A 25,238-nucleotide genomic window follows, 5' to 3' on the forward strand; every position below is an offset into this window, starting at 1 on the left:
GAAATTGTCACCCAATAACTCCAGCATAGATTCACTGGGCGTTTGCAGTGATTCAAGAAAGTGGCTTAAGGGTACTAGGGGATGAGTAATTAATACTGGCATTGCCAGCAATGCTCTCATCCCAAAAAGTTAACTTAAAAAAGCCAAATTTTGATTATTATGGACTAGTGAGAGCATTGTTTGAACTCTGACATGAATTTTGATGTGCTCATGAAAGAGTTCTTGTAATTGGCGTGGAATGACTTGTTCTGTAAGCTAAATAAGAAATAGAAGACCAATCACTGAAAAAAAATCATAACATTTGAGGCAGTTATCGCCATAATGCATTTGGAAGAATTGACAACTGGCCCAAGTCGTGTGCTCAAGTCAATAACGAAGTTTCAAAGACAAAGTTGTTAACAAATTTTATTCTTGTCTTTTCATTGCTTTATCACACTTGTTAAAGCTACAGACAAGTCAAAATGAACGAAGAGGGACAACTGTTTTAATGTTCAAAACAAAATAAATGTGCGGCAGCTCAGTTGAAGGCATTTGTATTGCTTTGATAGAAAACTCGATGAAACAACATTCTCCTTTACATCATTGTCTCTGGAATGTTTTCCACTGGTAGATACTAAGAGAATTGCACATCATGGCACACAACCATTACCTTGAGCACTACATCACCGGCTCATAGTACTCTTTTTTGTAATAAAAAACATTTTTTTTTCACTTGGCTCTAATTCAGGCAGCAAGGCTTGGAAAGTCATTAACTGCAGATTGTGTTTGATGTGTGACAGGGTATAGCTATAGTACTATTCTTACAATCTCTATTACAAACATAAATGTTCTTCTATAGAACAGGTCTCATATCATAAATACTTCAATAAAATATTTAAAGAAGGTTGACCTTTAGAGTTTTGGATTTTTTTCCCTGAATATTTGGGCTTTAAAGAAAAAAACTAGACACAGAATATATTTTTACTGTTCAAGAGACAAAATTTATTGCCTTAATATATTTTAAAAGACTAACTAGTATGTGTAAGAACCCATAAGCCTATGTTTTGCAGTCAACAGGAATCACATTAATTGTTCACCTCACTGATAGTTGCCTGAAGCTTTTCTGAGCTTTTGCCCATAAAATTGGGATTATCAGGCATTGTATCTCGTGGAGCACCATGTTGAGATTACCTGTGACATGTGGGAGCAGGAAGGCAAGAGAGAGGTTCTTCACTGAATCAGACTGAAGAATTCTAACTAAGATGCAGCATCAATTTCACATGGAGAAAAATTCCTAGACAAAAGTAAATGGTGATACTGGGAAAAAAAAAGTTTTTCTTTGAAACCGTCCAGCACTGTCAGAATTGAAACTTTGCACTTGTAAGATTAAATCTTTAGGGTTATATCCCAGCCATTATTACTCATCATGCCATTAAAAATTTATTGACACTTCAGTGGACCAACCTCTTTTTTTTCATTTGGTTGTGTGTCATGGGTAATTAATGGGCAACTCTAACTTTGATTTCAATGCCCATTCTGTCCATGAGTTACTGCTGTAGCACAGTTTGTGGAGGAACAAGCTATTTCAGAGAGAATTTGATTAGTTTCCATGTTTTACCGTGTACACCAGAAAATGCTCTCCAATTTATCTTTCAATGGTGATGAGCATTGTTGACATTATTATTAGGGAAAAATCTAAGCCTTTCTTTGTGCTTCTGTGTTGTGACCTGTAAAAATTGCTGACTAGAGAGATAAAATGGCAGAAAATTAAAACTAACTTATTACCAGCAGTAATTTACGACAGTCAGTAGATGTAATTGTTTCTGGGAAAATACAGTTGAAACTGCATTAAAAATGTGGTTTTTAAACAGTTGTTGTCCCTAATCCATGCTGATCCCTTAGTTTACTCTCTCCTTACATACTACCATCTCTTTCTATCTGTCTGTCTCTCTTACTCTCTGTTTCTCCGTCACTGTCTCCATCTTTCCATGCTGGACCAAAAATGAGAGAGTGAGGGAATGAATCACAATGTAGCCTGAGCATTATATACTATTCTAATGGTCATTTTCAATTACAGTACTGGATTTTTTTTATTGACTTGCAACCTCTTCTCCAGAATTTGTGAGCTTCTGGTACTAGTTTGTTCAAAAAAATCTGACAAACATATGTTTAATAAACTTAACTGATGAAAGACTGTGAGCAAATATACAGCCTGTTGGCAATCAGTCACAAGGCAAAAGGACAGACCAGTTGCGCAAAGTATTCTTGGTGTTCTCGCCATTCTGTGCATTCCAAAATAAGTTCAACGCATTGAGAAATTATTTCTACCAGTTTAATTATATTATTGCCATAAGTACCACAAGCACATCATGACTATTTATAACTGTGAGAATTATACTTTAATTACTTTTTTTGTTTTGCAAAATAATTGGTTAGCTCCATGGAAAGGGAATTATGAAAAATACTTTTCGTTTCTCTTTTCAATTTTTCTAGTTGATGCGATACCATTTTTCACAGTCTCATCAGAATTGAGATTCCTAATCAGGTATAAAATTGGTTAGATTAAGTGTCAAGTCCAATGATGTGCTTTAAAATTGCCAACCAGGCATTTTGCAGCATTATGGAATCTTGCTCGCTGTAGATGCAAAATGGATTCAGTGTCACTGTAAATGTAGATGTTACACTTCACTGGACATGAAACAATTTGAGACATCTATGGGAGATATGATTCTGTTCTGTAAAAGTGTGTAAATATAAGCATCTAGCCCCAGAAGAGTTCAGGCAATCCGTACCAGGATGAATTTCACCCCCTTAAATTAACCATCCTTGAGTCTTTGCAGAACAAATGCAAACTTCAGGGCTGAAATTCTGTTCCTTTCCACAGATGTACTTGTGCTTGCTGGTTGTAGGAAAAACTGTTTTTGATTTGTGTTCAGAAGACTATAGTTGCCTTTGATGACCCAGGCTATCATGTCACCTACTTACCAAAACATACACTAGTTTGAACTTTTCCATTAACTGGAAGTGAAGGTGACGCCTTATGAAAATGCACAGCAGCATTTTTGCCTTTGCCTAGGATATCCTGATATCCGCTTGAGTAAGATCATCCTGCAATTGCATGAATTGCACTCAATCAGGGGATATTGGAGCCCTCTCTGAATGTTAGAAGCACCAAACAATATGTGGCTATGCCAACAATGAACCAGAAATGGAATTTCTGCTTCATGGTTTCAGATTAAGGGGAAAATTGCATTCTAATATGTACTCGTTGGGAACTGAGTGACAATAAGGAGTTAAAGTGATCAGGAAAGGCTTGTGAAACTATAGGTCTATGAAAAGGCCATCCCTGCTTTACTTCAATCCTCTCAAAGAATTTGTGGATGATCTCACCTTGCTCCTGATTAGATCAATATATTTTATTCTGCTAGTGCTATTTGAGAATGTGCAAGTTAGGAAGCAAATATCAATACATCATACTTGTATATGCAACACACCAGTCCATTGGGATCCAGAAAAAGCTAATACCATATTTAGAAATCGTACTGCATTTTGATTCCCTTCTATGCGGTGCCCTCCATTCCCAACTGAGGAAACTGGGGAGAGGGGTGAGGGACATTGCATTGACCCCAGTGAGAAGAAAAAATAGCTGAGGTACCATTTCTACATTAGTATGTACACGGTTGCTGAAAGGTAAGATCAGCCTTTGCTGTCAATATTCTGGAGCCATATACCAGCAGTGAGTCAGGACATTTGAGAAATGAAGGGGAAAAATTGGCACAGGTAAAAAGAACAATATTGCATTATAGAGATGTTGGATATTTGAGAGATGTATCAGGCTTTTAATAGCTTTGTTATACAGTATGGAACAAGTCGAAATTGAATCTGACTTCATTTCTGATTTGACAACTGTCTTCAATTTTATGTTAACACCATCTGTCAGAATTATATTCCTACTATCTTCCAATATCTATGTGTTCCATGTCCCAGAGACCATTGACTTCTCGAAGAATATTCAGTTAGTGTACTTTTAAGACTCAAAACTGAGTTGTAGATTTAGATTTGGGTCATTTTGTGATGATGTTTTACTAAGCAAATAATAGTTCAATAATTGGTCATGAATGTGTCCAGGTGAAATTCTACTGTACACTATTTTAATAAGTTATAACTCATAATAATTATGAGACATTTTTAAATGAATACCTCTATTTAAATACCGTTGCATTTGTTACTAATATTTCATGGAGTCTTAACATTACATGTCGTGGTACAGAGATTTATAAAATATATTCACATTATGAGGTGGGAATTCCACTAAGATGGTGTTATGTTTGATTGTCATGATATCTATAATGGGGAAAATAAACACTTTAGCTGTTAGATTTCATATTGAGTATTTAAGTTTTTATTCAAGTACATAAATAAAATTATGTTGTGAATATTGGAAATTCAATCAAAATCAGCACAAGAACTGTCAAGTTAAGTGATCAGGAAATATTTCTACACAAGGCTTGGTTGTAAAATTTAAACTAGACTAATGTATGATGTGTTTCATATTGTTTGATTTCCTGTTCAGAGGAGCCTTGCACACTCTTTTGCTCTCCCCTGGGGAAAGATCAGCCGATTCTGATCTCAGAGAAAGTACTCGATGGAACGCCATGTGGTCTACATGAAACAGACATCTGTGCTAACGGCACATGCCAGGTATGTACAACAACATCAGAAAATAACATCAGTTGAGTTGAATGCTGAAAATAGTCAATTGTTATTTCTTTGAAAGTTACATGTAATCTTTTAACAAATACATACATTACTGCAAAGCTGTGTGTTTATTTTAAAACATTAATAATTTAAAAAATAGGAACTACCATTGCAGTTGTTTAATACTGAAACAAATAATTACACATCCTCCTAAATTACAGAATCAAAAGAAAAAGCCTAATCTTAATGGCAGGAAAATATTATGTTTCTGGGTATATTGCTGGAGAAATTAGTCTTACAGCCTTCAGCACTAAATGGATGCGAGATTATCAGTTCTCAGTGGAACTCATTTCTCAACACCAGGTTGCATTGAAGTCAGCAGGATTAAATGTCAAATGGCTGATACTCTCATAGGAGTTTTTAACTAATGATCAAAGATGAACTTTTACTTCATTGTTTTTAGCAGTGTTCATCCAATTTTAAAGCTGTTCAAGTTTTAACTGCACATTAAATACAAAGAATAAAGTTTTATTCATGAGCCATCCACTATGTCTTTGTTGACTGCTCATTAAAAGGCACAAAGGCAATGACAAAGCCATATTTTTAGAGTTGTACAGTTATAGAGTCATTCAGCATTGAACTGGGCTCTTCAGCCCACTGAGTCTGCAGTAACCATCAAGCAACCAGTTACACTAATCCTACACTCATCCCATTTTACCCCCCTACATTCCCATCAACTTCCCCCAGAATTTACCACTCACCTACACACCAAAGACAATTCACAGTGGCCAATTAACCTACCAACCCACATGCCTTAGGGATGTAGGAGGAAACTGGAGCCCCTGGAGAATTTGCAAACTCCACACAGACAGCGCTAGGGATTAGGATTGAACCCTGGTCGCTGGAGCAGTAAGGCAGCAACTCCACTAGCAATGCTTCTGTGCTGCTCCAACTTAGACTTTGCTACATTGAGTATCATTTCAGAAAGAGGAAAGAGGAGATGTTGGCGGTCTTGAAGCGCATAAAGATGGGTAAATCCCCAGCCTCGACTAGGTGTATCCTAAGACATTGTGGGAAACAAGGGAAGAAATTATAAGGGCCCTGGCAGAGATTTTTGTATCTTTGTTGGCCACAGTTGAGGTACCAGAAGACTGGAGGATGGCTAACTTTTGTCTTTATTTAAGAAGGGCCACAAGGACAAGCCAGGGAACTATCGGCTAGTGAGTCTAATATCAGTGGTGGGAAAGTAACTGGAGGGATTCTGAGGGACAGAATTTACTTGCATTTGGAAAGGCAAGGATTCATTCGAGATAGTCAGCATGGCTTTGTCCGTGGAAGATCATGTCTCACAAATTTGATTGAGTTTTTGAGAAGGTGACCAAGAGGATTGATGAGGGCATGATGATAGACATTGTCTATGTAGATTTTGGCAAAGCCTTTGTCAAGGTCCTGCATGGTAGGCTGGTCTGGAAGATTAGAATACATGGGATCCAGGGTGAGATAGCACAGTAGGAAGTAGGAGGCAGATAGTGGTAGTGGAGGGTTGCTTTTTAGATTGGAGACCTGTGACCAGTGCTTGGTCCTTTGTTGTTTGTCATACATATCAATGATTGGAAGAGAACAGTCGGTGACATGATTGGTAAGTTTGCAGATGACAGCAAAATTGGTGTTATGATGGACAGTGAAGAAGGTCGTCTCGGGCTACAACAGAATCTAGATCAACTGGGGAAGTAGGAAGGGAAGCTTATGGAATTTAACTCAGACAATTGTGGTTAAACTAGACCAGGACATACATAGGGCCCTGGGAAGTGTTACTGAACAGCAAGACCTTGGAACTTTCCATAGTTCCCTGAAAGTGGTGACACAGGAGGACAGAGTGGGGAAGAAGGTGTATGGTATGCTTGCCTTCATCTACTGAGGCATTGAGTATAGGAGATGGGGCATCATGTTACATCTCTGGTACTACAAGGCTGCAGATCTACTAGTTGTGCCACTGCATTGCCCCTACTTAAATCAAAGCCTTGCATAAAGAAATCCAATGGAAAAAATTGAAAGCATGACACCAAAATTAAAACCTTAACCTAGTTCAAGGCTAGGATTTATAGGCATCAGTGTACAACATATTGTTTCCAGCAAAAGACTCATTCATCAGGAATTCAAATCAGAAATTGATTTAGTACGTACAATTTTCCACTCATTAGTTTAAATAGTCACAAACGATTTTTGCATCTATATTTTTGATAAACATTCCATGCGAGGAATAAAAATAGAGCAGGAACACAAGATCAGAAATTCACTTATTATGTACATCACATGATTAAATTTTAGCACACCTAAACTTTTAAGTCAAGTATAATAAGACAATTCAAATAACACTTCATTCACATAAATATCCATGATCTAAAATCATACTGGAAGACTTAAACACATGTAACAGATCAGTGACTACACTTACTGAAGTGTGAGATTTTCTTTAAAATAATCACATATTAAATTTAAATCTAAATCCAGCCATACTTTTTAGTGCTGTGGATTGTCAAGTGTTTAAAAAATGAGCAACTTTAAGGAAAAATAACTGCTCTGAATACTCTTGTACTGTCTGGCTGAAAATGGCAGCAGTGAAAGGCGAGTTCAGCCACATATAAAAGAAATGACAACCATACCACTATAATTTCAGTAATAATGATGTCAAAAAATGTTACCAAACAAATTTATGAGGAATTTTATAGCAAATCACTATGGCAGTCACATGTTGGATGTCCCTAAAATTGGCCTCATCTATTGTAAATGCTTTTTCATGATGAACTAACCTCAGAGGTTTACCTTATAAAAAAGGGTATAATGTCTACATTTACCACAGAAAATTCTTTTTATGCAGATAATCATGATGAAAAGCTTATATTGAAAGGCAAAATAGTACTGTCATTGATAACAAGCAAGTTTTCAGATAAATTACACAGCTACTGAAATCAGGTTTATAGCAAAAAACTGTACAGATTTTATTTATAGCTTTTTTCAACTGTCATCAAGCTTCGCTTTTCTGGGATTCCCCAGCATTGCGGCAAGTTGGACTTAGTGTTGGACAAGAGACTCCTCATTTCAGTGGGCATTCTCGCCCTGCAAAATGTGGAAGATAGGTAACGTTTTAAAATTATTTTACCTTTGTTTAATGTTTTTAATCAGTTTGTGATTAAAAACATTAAAAGTAACTTTGTGATTTAGTGGACTTTATATTTTTAATTTTTAAACTTTTTTTTTACATCTACATCAGTTTTAAGTTTTTAAAAGATATTTAAATTTTTTGTTAAAAGTCTCTCACCCTTGATATTAACACAAGCTCCATGGCCAGCTTTGACTTCTGTCAAGGCCTGTCAGGGTACTTTCTGCTCTGTGTCACTTGAGGCCTGGTCTCTGGATATTTGCGAGGCAGTTCCAGGATCCAGAGACATGGAAAAATTCCATCATACATTTGTGCTAGGTAAATGCACAGATAGGGAGAGCATGGACAATGATTAGAAGATGCTGGGTCCAGAATGATTCCCACCACTGTATTTTAGGTGAACGTTGTGATCATCTTGGAAGTCATAGAGTCATACAGCACAGAAGTAGGCCTTCAGCCCACCATCTCAATGCCAACCATCAAGTACCTATCTATACTAATCCCGTTTACCAGCACTTGGCCTGTAGCCTACTATACCTTGGCAATTCAACTGCACGTCCAGATGCTTCTCTAATGTTGTGAGAGTACCAGCCTCCACCACCTTCTCAGGCAGCACGTTCCTGTTGCAATCACCCTCTGTGTATAAAAATTCTTCTCAGCAAATTCTTATCCAGCAGATGTTAGATTATTTATCCAGCAGAACCTGCCTGGTTGATCTGTAAAATTATTCTGCTGGGTCAGAATAGTTCTTTATCTAAGATACTTTGTATAAACTTTAACAAGGTGATACAAAAGGCAAAAACCCAGAGGGGCTGGAAGTTTGCAGTTAGCTGACACCACCACATCATTTCTTAACCATTCAGTTTAAAGGACAGAAAAGTTGAAAGCTTCACCCAAAAGCCTGATTTAAGCCAAATCAAAACACTGTTGTTGCCGCAGATCTGAAGTAAAACTAAAAAATTGTAGGATCACTCAGCAGGTCAAGCAACATCTGTGGAAAGAGAGAAATTGAGTTAACGTATTATGTTGCTGAACTCTCATCAGAACAGTTCTGATGAAAGATCACTGAGTGGCAGTGTTAACTCTATTTCGACCTCTAATACAAAACTAAGGGCAGATGGTAACACAGTTATCTCACAGCTCTAGTGACACAGATTCGATTCTGACCTCAGTTACTGTCTGTGCTGTTTTTGCACATTCTGCCTATGATCTTGTGCATTTCCTCTGGGTACTCCAGTTTCCTCACATCTCCCAAAGATGCCCTGGTTGTAATTGGCCAGTACCAATTACCCCAGTTGTGTAGGTAGCTGGTGGGAGAATCAGTGGGTTGTTAATAGACATATGAGGGGAATTAAATGGAGGAATAGGATTGATGGGAATGCACTGAAGACCAGCATAGACACAATCGGCTGAATGGCCTTCTATTGCATAAGGAAATGCGATATCATAATATGATCTTCCAAGATGTGTTGATGTTCTGAGATGATGTGATGTGTTCACTCACTCTCTCACTTTACTCCTCTGCGGGAGACCTGTGGGAGGCACAGCAATGCAACTAGTAAAGCTGTTGCCTCACAGCTCCAGTGACTGGGTTCAATCCTGACCTCCAATATTGCCTGTCTGGAGTTTGCATGTTCACTCTGTGACTGTGTGGGTTTCCTCCAGGTGCTCAAAATTCCTTTCACGTCTTGAAGGATCCTCCATACATATATAGTTTATAGGACTGCCCTTGGAGCATTAACAGTGTGATGAATGCCACAGCAAGGTTTGGAGGTGAAGAGACATTGGTGTTGGACAATTATGTTTCTAAAGAGAGTGTGCACTGAAGAAAGATGATTAGGTCAATCAAGTGGGAAAAAGCTACTGATCCTCCTAGCCTTCCACTGTTCCTAAAAGTGCTCCCACTCCTATTTTAAAAAACCTCTGCGCAGTTTAGTATCTTCACCAATCTGCAGCCCAATCATGTTTTTTTCACCCTTATCACAGCCCTTGATTATCTTAATAGAAAGTTAAGTAGGAGGTAACTCTCAGAGACAAATTGTTAGAAATGAAACTTGTACCATTTCCCTTTAAAATCAGTTTAAAATACCACATTTTAAAATATTTTCAGTTTTTTTTGTTTATAGCCGATTCCTACAGTGAATGTAGAATGAGCTCTGTGCTGTATGATAGATGATGTTAGTAAGGTGGACAAGTTTAAGTGTTAGAGCAAATTGCCATAGGGCTGACTTTCAAGCAGCTGCTAGACCTCCATCATTCTCTTTCCATAAACAGTAGCTAAAGATGACCTCACCCTTAAACTTTTCCCTCCCTCCATCGAGGTGAGCATCAAACTTTTAGTTATCATAAGTGTCTTTGGCATTACAGTTGACTTGTAGAAAATTTCAGTGCTAGAACAACTGCATTATATTTAGTGCCTCAAACATAATGCCAATGTACCCCTTAAGTGATTTAAACAACTGATTTTAAAGGGAATTTCTTTCTCGGATTGAGGAAAGAACTTTGTATCGGTATTGGTATTGGTTTATTATTGTCACTTGTACTGAGGTACAGTGAAAAACTTGTCTTGCATACCAATCGTACAGGTCAATTGATTACACAATGCAGTTACATTGAGTTAGTACAGAGTGCATTGATGTGGTACAGGTAAAAACAATATCAGTACAAAGTGTCACAGCTACAGAGTAGGGTAAAATGTGTAAAATGGGACATGTTAGCCACAAAATAATAAAATGTTTGACAATATTTGTAACTGTTAACAGATTGTGTAAGACACTTACTGAGGGAACTAAAAGAAAGTTCAGTGGGTTGGGACAATTGGATTAAAATAAAGCAGATAGCATTACTTTAACAATCAATGCATTCATTGCATGATTTGAGATAAATGCTTAAGATTATCAAATAGACATGTTCATGAGTGTTGCGAAAAAGAACATTTTGTTCATTGCTGTAATCAGTGTAATATATAGCAAGTTTCAGTAAGATGATAAGTAAGGATTTTATAGGTAACAACATTATTACTTGTGTAATACAATCTCCAGACTTATTTAGCTACGTAAGTCGGGCATGTTATATGGTTGTAATCAGAAAAACCTTGATCTCAACAACTGCAACAAAAGTTTCAAAACATGTTGCTAGTGAAAGTAAGTTAAAGCAACCAATAAAAAGCAATGGCAATTTGCCATGCTTTTTTATTTGTACATGTAAAGGGATAGAGCTTCCACTGGGTAAAACAGCATAACTTTCCCAAATCAGCTAAAGTAGTGCAAAAGATTAATTATCAAGAGCAAATTACATTCATCGCAGATAAGGTGCAAGTGGTCATTTATGCTGTCTATTAAACATTGCTCCAGAAGCCAACCCTGCTCAGAAAACTGCGGTCAATCTAAGACTGGATGAATCATCATTGCAGGTTTCCACTGATTACACTCACTTTCAAGGAAGCTCTGAAAATTACATTATTTTTGGTGCCAGGGTGCTAATAGTTGCCTTCTACAAGTTTTAAAAAGTGAAAATATTTAATTTACTAAGAAACCAAGTTCAATGAGTCAAAGAAATGATCTCAAAGCATTTTAAAATCACATTATTCACAGGAGCTGTTTTTTACAAATGTTCATGTTTTATAATAAATCCATTTTCAGCTGCATTCATAAAAGTGCACCTGGTTACTGGTCTTAAATAGATGAAGGATTTTGTTTTAGTTAGGAGAACAAAACAAATCTAAGCAAAAAGTACAGGAAATTTTCAGGGAGTCAGGTGGTAGCATTGATTACCTTCACTGCTTTCGCATGAAAGGTCAGTGACCATGTCCCCCTGCCTGGAATAACTGCTGGCTGCCTGTATTTAGCCCATGCAGACACTGAGGACCAATCCCGCAGGTCTTTCAGCAGTGTGGTCTCAGCTGGGCCTGAGGTAGAGCATTGAGAAAGCCCTGCCCCCAAACTGTCACTGACAGCCTTTAGCAGCCAGCAGAGCTTTGCCAGCTGTAGGAGCTGTAATTGACCTTTGTGGTCCCTGGTCTTCCAAGAACCCTTGCCACAGGTTCAAGATCTCTCTCAGTCAAATCCATGTGGCAGTTGGTGCACAACATGTATTCAAAAAAAGATCAAGCATTGGCAACTTGCAGTTGTCAATGAGAATCAGGACCTGGAATGTCAGAACCCTCATGGACAGTCCCAACAGTAGCAGATCTGAATCTTTCTCCGCAATGAAGGGAAGGCAAGTCGTCCTCAATCCCACAGGACTGCCTAAGAAGAGTTGATCTTTCACTTTTTTTTAAGTATCACTGGTATTTAGAAGGATTTAAAACAATTAAAATTGAAGTAAATTAAAAAATAATAATTATTAAACATTTTTATAAAATTTAAAAAGTAACATTAACCATAAACAGATGTAAAAACATAAAAAAGAGCAAAATAATTAAGTGAGGTAACCTGCCTTCCCCTCTGCCCCTATATCTTTGCATTGTAATCCCCATTGAAATCAAGGGAGTCGTAGATGTTGTGCAGGATCCGTGAGGTGATTCAATTCCAGTAAGACTGGGCTACTGTCCCAGACCCCTTGGGAAGCCAGTGGCAATAAGTCCTTTTTTAACATGTGCACCAAAGTGCTAGACCTAGTGCACATTCAATGGCTGATATTTACCAATGACCAGAACTATCTGGTCAATTAACTCTATTTCTTTCTCTTCCTTTCCTACCTACCGGGTGTCTCCTACATTTTCTAGTTTTATCTTAGATTTTTAACTTCTAGTTTTCAAAGGAAGAAAACTGTCCTATAGTGTTCACTCACAATAGATTTAATGTTTGTGATTATGCAAATTGGTTTGAGCCAATTAGAACCATTTAGAAAATTACCATGTCATTTTAAGTGCATTTTTGTGGCCAAGCTGCCATAGCACCCAAAACTGAAACTGCTTACAAGGTATAAAGCTCCCCTTTTCTTTCTTTGTAGAAAATGTCTACATTTTATTATAAACCAGTACCATTCAGTTTGTGATTTTGCAAGTTGTAAGTACCTTAATTGTTTCTTTAAAAGTCTTACTTCATGAATTAGTTGTGGTGCAGGTAAATCTTGTTTTTAAGTTTTCATAAATTCCACCCAGCCCTTGCAGATAACTACCAGGAGAAGGTTGTTTAAAAAAAAACACAGCTGCGAACAGTTTGGAGTGTCCTCTGGAACCAAGTTTTACGTGGTTCAGGAGCCATGTCTGTAGATCAGCCCTTTGCCAGCTCAGCTTGCTGCCAGGAGAGCAAGACATCCCACAGCTTGCAGGCTTGAGTAGTTCTAGTTTTTAGCCACAGTAAGTGTGCCGTCTTGTAACAAATCTGGGCAGAGCTCCCATGGAACTTGTGCCAGTCTAACCACATTTTGTATGTCCTACTGTATGCTCAAGAAGAAACCAGGAAATGAGACATCCCTTTCCCCAGGCCCAATGCATAATTCCCAAAGCCCTTTAAGTTTTCATAGCAAAAAGATAGCATGAGATTTCATGGCAAACTTGAAGTTCTCAAGATTCAGATAGGCAAAGTGAATAGTCCTACCTCCTCTCCAGTTGTACTGAACTTGCCGCTGAACACTTTGATACATCTTCCTGTTCAGCTGAAGTCTCATGTTCAGGAATGATTAACCCTGGTGATAGCTAGTACAGCCCAATAGTATTGAATGTGGTAAAGCTGAATTTTAACCTGGTACTGAACAATAGCAACGGGCAGGACAAAAATCAAACTAAGGCAGGAAGTTGCAGGCGGTTTTGGGTAGGAGTAAAATTACAGGTGGCATGAGGAAAATCCCTGACACTCACATAACCCCAAGGAATTAATTTCTCTCTGGAGCTCAGAGTGCGATATTTGGTCCTCCTGGTTGTTCAAGAAAAGTACAATAATGTTAGGAGAATTATCTCTTTGGCTCCTGCTGTTCCTGTCACCCCAAGGATTGTAATTGGAATCCAGTTTCAATATTTAAAGAGGAAGCTGCTGTTACAGCAAATGTCCTTCCTACCAACTCAGAAAATTAAGTTGAAAGGGAAAACTAATGGGGAGGATTGGGACCTCAGTGGGTAGATCTCCAGTACTATTTTAGCCAGCTGCCTGATCAATTCCTACTGAGTGGGCAAGGTTACATTCACTCCAGAGGTCCTCTGTGCATATTATCTGCAAGTGTAATACAAACAGTAATGTGTCAAAAGAGAGTAATTATCTGTAATTCAACAAGAGTATGCTGTTTTTTGCAGAAAATTGGCTGTGATGATATATTAGGATCCTCTGCCAGAGAAGATCATTGTGGTGTTTGTAATGGGAATGGAAGATCATGTAAAGTCATCAAAGGAGACTTTAATCACACCAGAGGAGCAGGTAAGTTGGCTTATTTCTGTGAACTTTACATATTTCTGGGCTATTAAGTCTTTCCTGATGTGAATTACCATCGCACAGAAGATTTCTATGCATTGGGCACCTCAGTCCAAAATTGTTCCTCTCATTCCCAAACTGTGCTCTCTGGTTCTAGACTTCTTAGTGAGGGGAAACATCCTCCTTGCATCTAGCTTGCCAAGCCCTATAAGTCGTGATGCAATTCCTTCTGAACTCTTTTTAAAAAAAATGGTCCCAGTCAGTTCAATCTCTTCTCATCCTTGGAAGTAGTCTGCACTCCCAAAGTAACATTTGTATCCTATAGGCTCATCACTTCCATTCAGTCCCTCTTCAGGGAGCATTGCTTCAGGAAGACTAATAGAATCATCAAGAATGCCTGCCACCCTGGGCCATTCCCTTTTTCTCTTCTACCTTCTGGGAGAAGGAGCTTGAAAGCCTGGATGACCAGAGTCAAGAACAGCTTCTTCCCCACTGCTGTCAGACTTCTGAACCAATCACCTTATTCACATCCCCTTCCTGGTGGTGCTGCCACATTCCTGGACTTTTAATTCTGCCTCTCTAGGCTATTCCGTTATTGTCACTTTAGCATTTCTTTTTGCACTTCTTCATATTGCACTACTGTCTTGGTGCCATTCTGTGATTTTGCACAGAATGTATTACTACCATGCATACTGCTTACTCTGTGAGCTTCACGTGAGCAAGGAATTTTATTGGTGTGCATGACAATAAACTAATCCAAATCTTGGGTAAGATAACTGTACACAGTACTCCAGGTACATAGTTAAGGGTTTTAGCAACAGCTAAACTGAGGCAAGGCAAAAGGTCATGGGACGTTAAAGAAGCTAAAGAAGAAAATCCCAGCAATATAATAGAGAGGGGTTGAAGGCTCAACTCAAGGTCTAATTCAGCTTGAGATCGTGGCCAGAATGGCATCAGTGGTCATGGAACAGAAAATGTGGTGGGAGGAGACAATGCATCTGGTCTTTTCAGTGTTTAACCAGGAAGATATTACTACTCCGTGACATGTAAAACGTACATACTATTAATAAGAATATTTAGTTATATGGTACAGGAGTTCAGATAAGAGTGGTCATTGAGTTACTAATTTGTCAGTTTAGAGCTGATCGACTGTCATGAAGCCCTTAAACCTAGTACATATTTTACATTTATTTGTTTTATACATAATTGTGAATGTCTTCTACCGGATCCTCACACTTCACAGAAATGCAACTCTGGAAGTATAACTACACTTTAAATCAATGCATTCATTAAAGTAACTATGTCATCTAACTGGAATCACAATAGATTGCAGATCTCGATAGTGGAATTGCTACCATAACAATTAACAATGAAGTGTCACTTCATTGTCAATGCAATATTTTCAAAATAAGCTTTCATCATCCTGCTTATAGTATTAGGTTACCTGAGCTTGAGACCATTATAGCTGATACGTACCTGTGAACAAAAAATCTGAAAATAAGTTTGAGGAACTAAACATCAACTATTTAGCCAAGAAGTACAAATGTGGCCACCATGCTGGTTTGGAAATGCAATACAATCAGTTAAGATCACCAGAAGGAACTTTCCATACATATTCAAAACATAATACTATTAAATTTGTAAACTAGTTTTGATTTATATTTATTCACCACCAAGTTTAAATCAAGTTCTTTGAGGATATCTTGCTTAATGATTAACTGAAAATCATTACTTCATGTCTCACTTTCCAATTACATTTCTTTATCAAAATGAGAGCCTCTTATGATTTTTATCTGAAACACTGAGCTATTGTAATATTAAGGGAAACACTGGAGCATGCAAACTATTGGATTATATTTGAAAACTATTTTATATTTGATATTTTAGAAGTTGTGGCACTATTTGCTAACCTTGCTGCATTTCTCACAATGTACTGTGTATGCATTTACTGTAAAGACCATATTTTTTAAATAAAAAGGTTTAAGACATGGGAAAGATGTTGAGGTGGTTTATGCTGCCCCTGGATGTAGCAAGTACAGACAACTTGGCTAATTACCAATTCAGAGCACCATGCACAGAAATTGAAAGATTTATTTCTTATGTTTTTGAAGTACATACTTAAAAATTAGGATGAGGATGAGAATTGATTTCCAGGTATATTAAAGTCTTGAAGAAAATTATCTCTGGCAAGAAATCTCACATCACCACCATTTCAAGCCAAATTCAAAAGTGATTGGGTTGGACTTAAAAGGAAGGTCTTACACTTGGTATGGATTTGTTTTAAAGGTCAGGGAAAGGAGCCTAAGCTGCCCGTTCTCATTAAAGTTAGCAACTTGTCATTCGCTTGCACAGAACTGATTCTAGCTGTGCAATTTGCACTGCACACTGAGTTACTTCCATCAGTATGGGGAGGGGGGTAGGTCATATCATTTACCACACTATCTATGACTCAAAAATACTTGCCCTTCAGGCATCCCATATTTTCATGATTCACATCCTCACCACACTCTCCACCCCAGGCTGGGAATCACAGATCAGATCCCTTAACTCCCTGGGATTATGCCCTCTCTCAGCTACCAGCTGCAGCTGCAGACTCATTACCAATCTTCTCAGACCCACCTGACTGGAAGCCAAGACAGTTAGTCAGAATGATGTGCGGACAGGGATTTTACCCTGTACCTCATTAAAAGGAGTTAATAAAATACAGTTAAAACTCCTTGACTTCTTCATATTCCATCTGAAACTCGACTGACAGGTCTAATGACTCAGCCAGGTCAAAATGTGCTGCTTCTGGAAATATGTGGTCCACCTGTTCACCTGTTTGGTAGTTGTGATGGAAAATGTTTCATGAAGGTTTATTTGTTGCCTGAAGACTTAACAGATCTAAGTCTCCAGGCAACACTCTCCATTTGAAAACACCAACTACTTTGTTTAAAACAGGGAACATTTTTTGTGGGGCCTAACATTTATCTCAACTGAATTTATATGGACACATTAACATAATTTTAATGGCTTGTTTTAAAATAAGTGATAACAGGTATGTCAAAATGGCACGGAAAGGAATTTGAACAATTAATGTTGCTGTAGCATTCTTCATTGGAAGAGTAAGGGTTCATTGGCATAGTTGTACCCTTTTTATCATCTGTTATCTGCTGTCCAATGACTAGGAGTTGAAAATGGTCATAGAATTATATGGCATGGAAACAGGCCCTTTGGCCCAACTAGTCCATGCCAACCAAGTTCCCTTGTTGAGCTAGTCCCATTTGCCTGCGTCTGGCCTATATCCCTCTAAACCTTTCCTATCCATGTGCCAGTCCAAATATTGTTTAGATGTCATAATTAGACCCACCTCTACAACACCCTCTGTGTGGAAAAAGTTGCCCCTCAGGTCCCTTTTATTTTAAATCTTTCCCCTCTCACTTTAAATCTGTGTCTTCTAGCTTTGGACTCCCTTACGCTGGGGAAAAGACTGTGGCTATTCACCTTATCTATGCGCCCTCATGATTTTATAAACATCTATGTGGTCATCCATCGACCTCCTACACTCCAGGGAAAAATGTCCTGGCCTTTCCAGTCTCTCCTTATAACTCAAACCTTCCATTACCAGGAACATCCTAGTAAATCTTTTTTGCACCCTTTCTAGTTTTATGACATCCTTCCTCTGGCAGGGTGACCAGAATTGTATGCAGTACTCCAAATGTGGCCTCACCAACTCTTGTACAGCTGTAACATGATGTCCCAACTCCTGTACTCAATATCCTGCCTGATGAAGGCATGAATGCCAAACGTCTTTTTCACCACTCTCTCAACTGGTGTCACCATTTTCAAGGAATCGTGGACCAGTACCCCCAGGTCTCTTTGTCCTACAGTACTCCCAGGGCCCTACCATTTACTGTGTATGTCCTGCCCTGGACTGTCTTACCAAAGTGCAACACCTTGTATTTATCTGAATTAAACTCCATCTGCCATTCCTTGGCCCACTGGTTCACCTGATCAAGGTCCCATCGTAATCTTAAATAACCTTCCTCACTCTCCATTTTACCACCCATTTTAGTGTCATTCGCAAACTTATTAACCATACCAACTACATTCTCACTCAAATCATTAATATAAATCAACAACAGTGGACCCAGCACCAATCCCTGCGGCACACCGCTGGTCAGGTAAAAGGATACATTTGCCCATGTAGCAGCTATTAGCACTAAGTGTTGTGCAGCACAACCAATTGTCATTAACAGCTAAGGAAATACTTCATATTACTTTATGGAATCAAGAGGGTCCACAAAAATAAAACTCAGCAAGGACTAGTGCAGACCCTGAAGAATCTGGTACCAGTCTTTGTGAGACTTCCCCCTACCCCCCAGCCATCTCTGATGACTCCAGTGCCAGTCCTTCTCAGATATCTCTGCCATTGCCAGCATCCCTTCCTAGGCACAGTAGTGTAGCATCCCTTCCCAGGCACAGTAGTGTAGTGGTAGCGTAACACTATTACAGCGCCAGCGACCCGGGTTCAATTCCTGCCGCTGTCTGTAAGGAGTTTGTACGTTCTCCCTGTGTCTGCGTGGGTTTCCTCCGGGTGCTCCGGTTTCCTCCCACATTCCAAACACATACAGGTTAGGAGCTGCGGGCATGCCATGTTGCCACTGGAAGAGTGGAGACACTTGCGGGCTGTCCCCAGCACATTCTCAGTAACGCAAAAAGGTGCATTTCACTATGTTTCAATGTACATGTGACTGATAAATAAATATCTTAAATATCTGGGCAGACCTCCTGGGTATGTGAGTGTGGGATCCAGGCAAAGGTGATTTGAGATGGTACTGGTTTTGACTGCTCCATTTTGGGCAGAAGTTGATGATTGCCCTATAATAATCGAAAGGAAGGTTGACCTTAAACAGAAATGGAGATTGGGGGTAAGGCAAACAGGACTTAGAGAGGGAAAAGAAAATGTACAAAAAGGGCTGCAAAATTCAGCTGGGTCGTTTGGAAAACACAGGTGTTGATTCATATTCATTTGATGTGCAATGTTTGAGCAAGTATTGCGCCACCTCGGAAGGCCATTGGGATGCTTGGGACTGTCACGAACCAGAGGCATGCAGAGCAGGCAGATCATTACATCAGTTAGCGTGCAACACCAACTTGACATCAAACTGTAGTGAATGTCCTGTGTTTGACTTGCACAGAGAAGCCAGCATTTAACAGCAAGAGGGACATCCCTCATCTCCAACCTCCCTCATCTGTTTAAAAGGATGAGTAAGAACCCCTTCCTGGCTGGGAAATCAGGCTCCAAAACATCAGAGTGCAACACTGGTTTTCTATCCGACAGCAGTTCAAACCTGAGCCTCTGTTGTTAACCATCACAGCATCCATTTGAGCATGTTGACAAACTGAAAAACGACACAAAATTAACTCATTAACTGCTATCCTGAGGCAGTGTTTTGACCCAAAACATTAACAATTCCTTCCCCCCCCCCACCCCCACAGTTGCTGCTCAACCCACTGAGTTCCTCCAGCAGATTGTTTGTTGCTCCAGATTCCAGCATCTGCAGTCTCTCGTGTGTCCGCAAAATTAACCCAATTCAATTTTGATCTGAGTAAATTGGAGTAAACAGGAGTAAAATTGAATCAATAATGAAGTTGGACTGGGCACTTCTAATCAAGATTCAAGCCAGCCTGCCTGACCTTTTTCCAGTGTCAGAAGTACACCCAATGACTTCCCTTTTTGCACAACATCCATTTCCATTTCCACCAATACAAGTTGCAGTTCAAAGCTCTGTACTATGACCATCGTAGAAAGTCGCAGTTGAATGAGGATCCCATCACTCCAGCTTGTTGCTTTTCTTGCTGCTTAAAAGGGCACTCTGCTGATATTAAAGGAGCGAACAAAGTAGGTTCAGAACTGACTGCCGGCTGCTCAGGCACCACCCAAAGTGCTTAGAGTGTTTAAACTAACAGTCAGCATTTTCCTGCTGAGGTGCTGATTCAATTGGTGCCTCACAGGTTGACGCTGTTGGTGGTACTTAACATTGGAGGTGTCTGTTGTGCATTGCTGGCCACTCAGTGTGGGTCAGGAACATAGGGACAGAAATCAAAGGCATGCCATCAGTGAAGAGCCTACCCCATAGTCTTCAGAGACAGCGCATCCTCTCTGGACCTTTCCAATTAACAATGCATTTGCAGGCTCAGGTTTTTAAAGAGATATGTGACATTCTGTGGGAAGACTTCCAGACACACTCGTCTGGACTGCTGTCTCTGTGGTGATCAATTCATCCGTCCTTGAATCAGTGCACAGCATAGCATCGAAAACTATTATAAAACACCCTAGCACTATTCCAGACTTGATTTTGGCCAATTTCATGAATGCTTTTGCAGGACACCTGATTTGACATCAGTGTTAACTGCAATGATGTCTTCACACATCCATTAAAGGCCCAGTCCAATTTCTATGCAAATGTTGAGATGGAGTTAGAGCCCATCCTTTCATGGAAGAGGTGACAATGTCTCACACAAAAGCCTCTGAGGTTGATGTTGGATTCCCCTGTGCTCCTTGACATTTTGCACATGTTCCTTGACAATGCAGATTGACAGGGTTTTAAATTCATCAAGCATTCTGTTGAATGGATGCATTAGCCGCCTTCTGCAGGCTGCCCCACTGAAGTCCTCAGCTGATCTTTTTGCAGCAGAATTCACATACAACCTGCTCGGGGGAGCTGACACTTGGGCTCTGCTTTCTCCTGTGCCAATGACTCTCCATGCAAAGATCCCACTCCCAAGCTAATGCCTTTGCAAAACTTCTTTGTGCTGTTGACTGCAAGTATCAAATTACATAACAGTTTGCCTTCATCTTCACTTTCTGGATGTTTAACCAACTAGCCAGGTTAGAGTTGTTGACTGCTTTGTAAGGAGAAAGCTGCAAGGATGATGTTGTGGGGATGGGAATGTGGAGATCAAGTTGAGTTGAGTTTATTGTCATGTGCACAAGTACGGTGAGGTTCAGTACAATGAAAAGCTTGCTTGCAGCAGCATCACAGATACATAGTACAGACAACACACGGAATATAAATTATACATAAATTAAATGTAAAAATTATACCATGCCGTGAAACAAAAGACTGTTCAAAAACAAGACCCCAGTACAAAATAAAAACAAAGACACAATCAGAGGCAAGTCCATGGTAGTGCAAGAGGTGGTCCGTAATATTCCATTGCTGAGGTCGGGTTAGGGGTTGTGCAGCTAGGTTCTAAAACCTGATGGTTGTAGGAAATTAGCTGTTCCTGAACCTGGTGGTGTAGGATCTCAGGCTTCTGCACCTCCTGCCTGATGGTAGCAGTAGGAAGAGGGCATGACCCAGACATTGGGGATCCTTGATGATAGATGCCGCCTTCTCGAGGAAGCACCTCATGTAAATATTTTCAGTGTTGGAGAGGGCGGTGCCCGTGATGGACTGGGCTGTGTCCACAACTCTCTGCAGCCTCTTGCATTTCTGTATGTTGGAATTGCCATACCAGTCCATGTAAACCAGTCAGGATACTTCCAACAGTGCATCTGTAGGAAATGCATACTTGTAACATCTGCAGCTTACAAATCAGAAGAAATAGTGGGATGATGGGGACCCAGGATCTGAGGAAGAGTATTTTCCACTACTTTCAGTAGTCTCGGTTCCACTGATGGCCACTGATTCTGACATGGCTGCTGCAGTTGTGGATACCAATTTGAACTCTCCTCCAGCTGTGTATGGCGATGCAGCAGCACATGTCACCTGCTGGTTTGCTGCTGCTGTCTATAATTATGCCGTACCAGAGAGAAACAATGCTAGTGAGTGTTATGGAATGTGCTTGATTGATCTAAGTGTCATGGTTTGTTGACAGTTTCAGCATGCTGTGAGATTTGAGTGTACAGCTCAATAGTCATTGGCATAGGAGTGTAGGTGGGACAGAGATATATTTTGTTACGTACCAGCATAAGTGTTAGAAACTATTTTATTAATAACTACTTGTAATAATAAGAAAAGTTAAAAATGTTAGATATCAAATATAATTCCCAAAACTAAACTCAAAGTGTGTGTGTGTGGCAAATTTCCAAACTCCAAGTCCAGGAATAAGTCTCAAAGTTCAGTTCAGCAAGTCATAAGGTGAGACGTGAGCAAAGGCTTTTGCAAAACCACCGTTGACTGAAGAGAAAATGTAGAGAGAATGTTCCATGATGGAACCCATACGGCACCTCAATCACTGATGATCTCCATTGCTTTGTTCCGAAGTATCTGCCACCCCGAAAGGCATTCGAGATGTGGCCATCCACAGAAATACCTGTTTCCTTCTACAGGTTAACGACAAAGTGGACTCTACTGGATCACTCAAAATCCATACCTGGATTGTAGTGACAGACACGGTTATCGTTCTTCATCCATCGATACAGAGACCAGCAGTCAGTGTCTCTCTCTCCCTGTCTCTCTCTCTTTCTGACTGACTCCCTGAACAAACATTAGCACGTTGTTATCTTGTTGCCGTGATGACACCACACACACACTACTCTACTGTACTATATTGTAAAGGGACAGTCACCAAATAGCAACCTAATCCGTAACAGTTGCCTCTGTCACCTGATTGACTGAGGTAGTTGGTTGGTGACTGATGTCAGCAAAATAAATGAGCTGCTGGCGGAACTCAGCAGGTCACGCTGCGTCTGTGGAGGGAAATGGATAGTCGATATTTCGGGTCAAGACTCTTCATCTGGACTGGTGATTGATGGGAATCTCATCTCAAATGAGTGATGTTTTTGGTGGGATTCAAATATTGAAGATGCAGTCACTACTCTTGACCCACACATTTTGGAGTTTTGTAGTGCTGTATTAAGCTCCTTGGAATTACACATGCATTTAACTCCACTGCTGTCTCACACCACTGCTTTTTCAGTTTGTATCCAAAGGGCTCCCTTGCCCCTGAGGGTAGATGGGATCTCATCGCTACTCCTACTCATCAAATGAAGCTTCCAACTCCCCATCAGAAAGTCCTGGAACATACCTTTCCCTGTCTTGTGCCATTTCTTCCAGCAAACTGTACTGATCTTTGGAATAACTTCTATTACCTGCCTGCAGCCTGAACACACCTCCCCTTAAAGAAAAATGGGCTTGCTTTAACCAGAGCAAGCTAACTTGAACTGATGCTAACTACTCATGAAATTGGGCTTCATACTGATGCACTAACACTATTAAGTATATGGTTTGACACTTTTAAACTTTGATCTTTTAATCTTTGAATTTCCCTTTCCTTGAACCCTATGTGTCTGTGAGTATTGAAATCTTTTTCAGTGGATTAATTAATGCCTGTGAGAGACAAATATTAGGTTGACATGAATTCATTTCACCAATTACTTGGTCAAATTCTCTTACATCCACTTTTCAGAAAACAGTCAAAAGATGAATAAGTTGCACTACCAGTCAGCAATTTATTATTAAGTGCATTATAAAAGGTGGCAATAAAATATCAGTAAAATTATTGCTGTTAAAAATCCACAGAGGACCCAGGTTTTTTTTCCTGTGGTCTGCCTGCTCTAATGCTTATGTTTGAAAGTACACTGTTTTTTGCAAAAATGCTGCTTCCTCTCCAGCTGCAATGTTGGAAGTGGGAGCATTACAGAATTTTGCAATATGTCCAAAGTGAAAAGGAATTATATGTATCTCGTGGAGCAATAATTTAAATCCTTGACCAGTCTGAACTGTCATTACTTTCATAACATGTAATTTCCCTCCATTTTCTGCCTACATTTGTTTTTATCATGCTACACACCCATGCTTTCCTCATGTCCACTGCTCTCGTAACTGGCCTCACATTCTCTAAGAAAGCATTGTTGCCTATGTCCTAACTCATAACTAAACCTCTACCCAGTATTCACCGATCTACATTAGCTGCCAGTCTACCAAAACTTGATTTTAAAATTCTCACCTTCCTGCTGAAACCATCTCATCCCACTGTCTCTGTAACCTCTTAAAGCTTTCTGAGAACACAGGTTTCCTGGAACACTGGTATCTTATCGAGCCCTCACTTCCTGAAACCCATCATTAGTGGCTCTGCCTTCAATCATTTAGGCCCTGAGGTGTGGAATTCTCCACTTCTCCACCTATTCCCTCCTCCTTTATGATGTTTAAAAGTCTACTTCCTTCCTTAGCTTGGTGTCAATTTTTACCAGATTGCATTCCAATAAAGCACATTGCGTCATTTAAGTAAATAAAGAAACATGTTGTTATACATCAGAAACTGAGTGGAACAAGGAAACTAATAGTGCTTCTCAGCAGGTCACATTTCTGCTGTAACACACCTCACTAAACTTTAGTTGTGAATGTGTAGTAGCAGCCGGACAGCCTATTCAATAGATATTTTGTAACCAAGTGGTTAGAATTTTAAATGTATGCTAATCAATTGAAATTTTGAATGATATATTACAGCAACCTGGTCAAAGTTTGATGAAGTGGAACATGTGCAACGTAACCTTCAGGGTTCAGAGTGAGAAATTAGTCTTCAGGGTAAATACTTCTTAATGCAACACAGATGGGATGTTCCATTCCTGCTGTCTGGCTTGTTATAAATGCAGTGACCGGATTCCCAACAGAATAATTTCTACCTCAGTGCATAATACAAACATGAGTGATATGAAAAGTGACCAGTATCAATAATGAAAGCTTTGTTAGGCCTGAAATGATCCTGAAACTAAAAAATTGTTCCCCAGTGTAGTAAGAATGCACTTTAAAAACGGTGCTTAAGGAGAAGGAGATCTGCAGAGACAAAGCAGTTACTGTTTGAAGTTAGAAAACTTTAAGACAGAGTTTATGGTGGATAATATGATTTATAAACTGAAACTTGCGTAAAATGCACAAACATTTTTTTGAGTTGGATTGGTGTTGGCAGATTTTATAGTGCATGTACAACAAACAATCTTGCACTTGTATACCAGTCTTAATGTAGGAGACCTCAGAAGTGTGAGCAAGCAGATTTTTGACACCATAACATCAGGAGATATTGGGACAGATGACCAAAAACTTGGCCAAAGAAGTAGGAATGTT

General features: G+C 39.4%; 1 protein-coding gene across 1 annotated transcript in view; it reads left to right on the forward strand.

Moving 5' to 3' along the window:
• LOC127572671 (A disintegrin and metalloproteinase with thrombospondin motifs 19-like) overlaps positions 1 to 25,238 on the forward strand; it is a 282,491-nt gene that overhangs the window by 193,598 nt on the left and 63,655 nt on the right. Inside the window, exons 15-16 of the mRNA XM_052020173.1 lie at positions 4,553 to 4,680; positions 14,070 to 14,190. Coding sequence (XP_051876133.1) covers positions 4,553 to 4,680; positions 14,070 to 14,190 — 249 coding nt within the window. The remainder of the gene's footprint in view (positions 1 to 4,552; positions 4,681 to 14,069; positions 14,191 to 25,238) is intronic.

The sequence above is a fragment of the Pristis pectinata genome, chromosome 7 (genome assembly GCF_009764475.1).
Source record: "Pristis pectinata isolate sPriPec2 chromosome 7, sPriPec2.1.pri, whole genome shotgun sequence".
In the NCBI taxonomy this organism is placed as follows: domain Eukaryota; kingdom Metazoa; phylum Chordata; class Chondrichthyes; order Rhinopristiformes; family Pristidae; genus Pristis; species Pristis pectinata.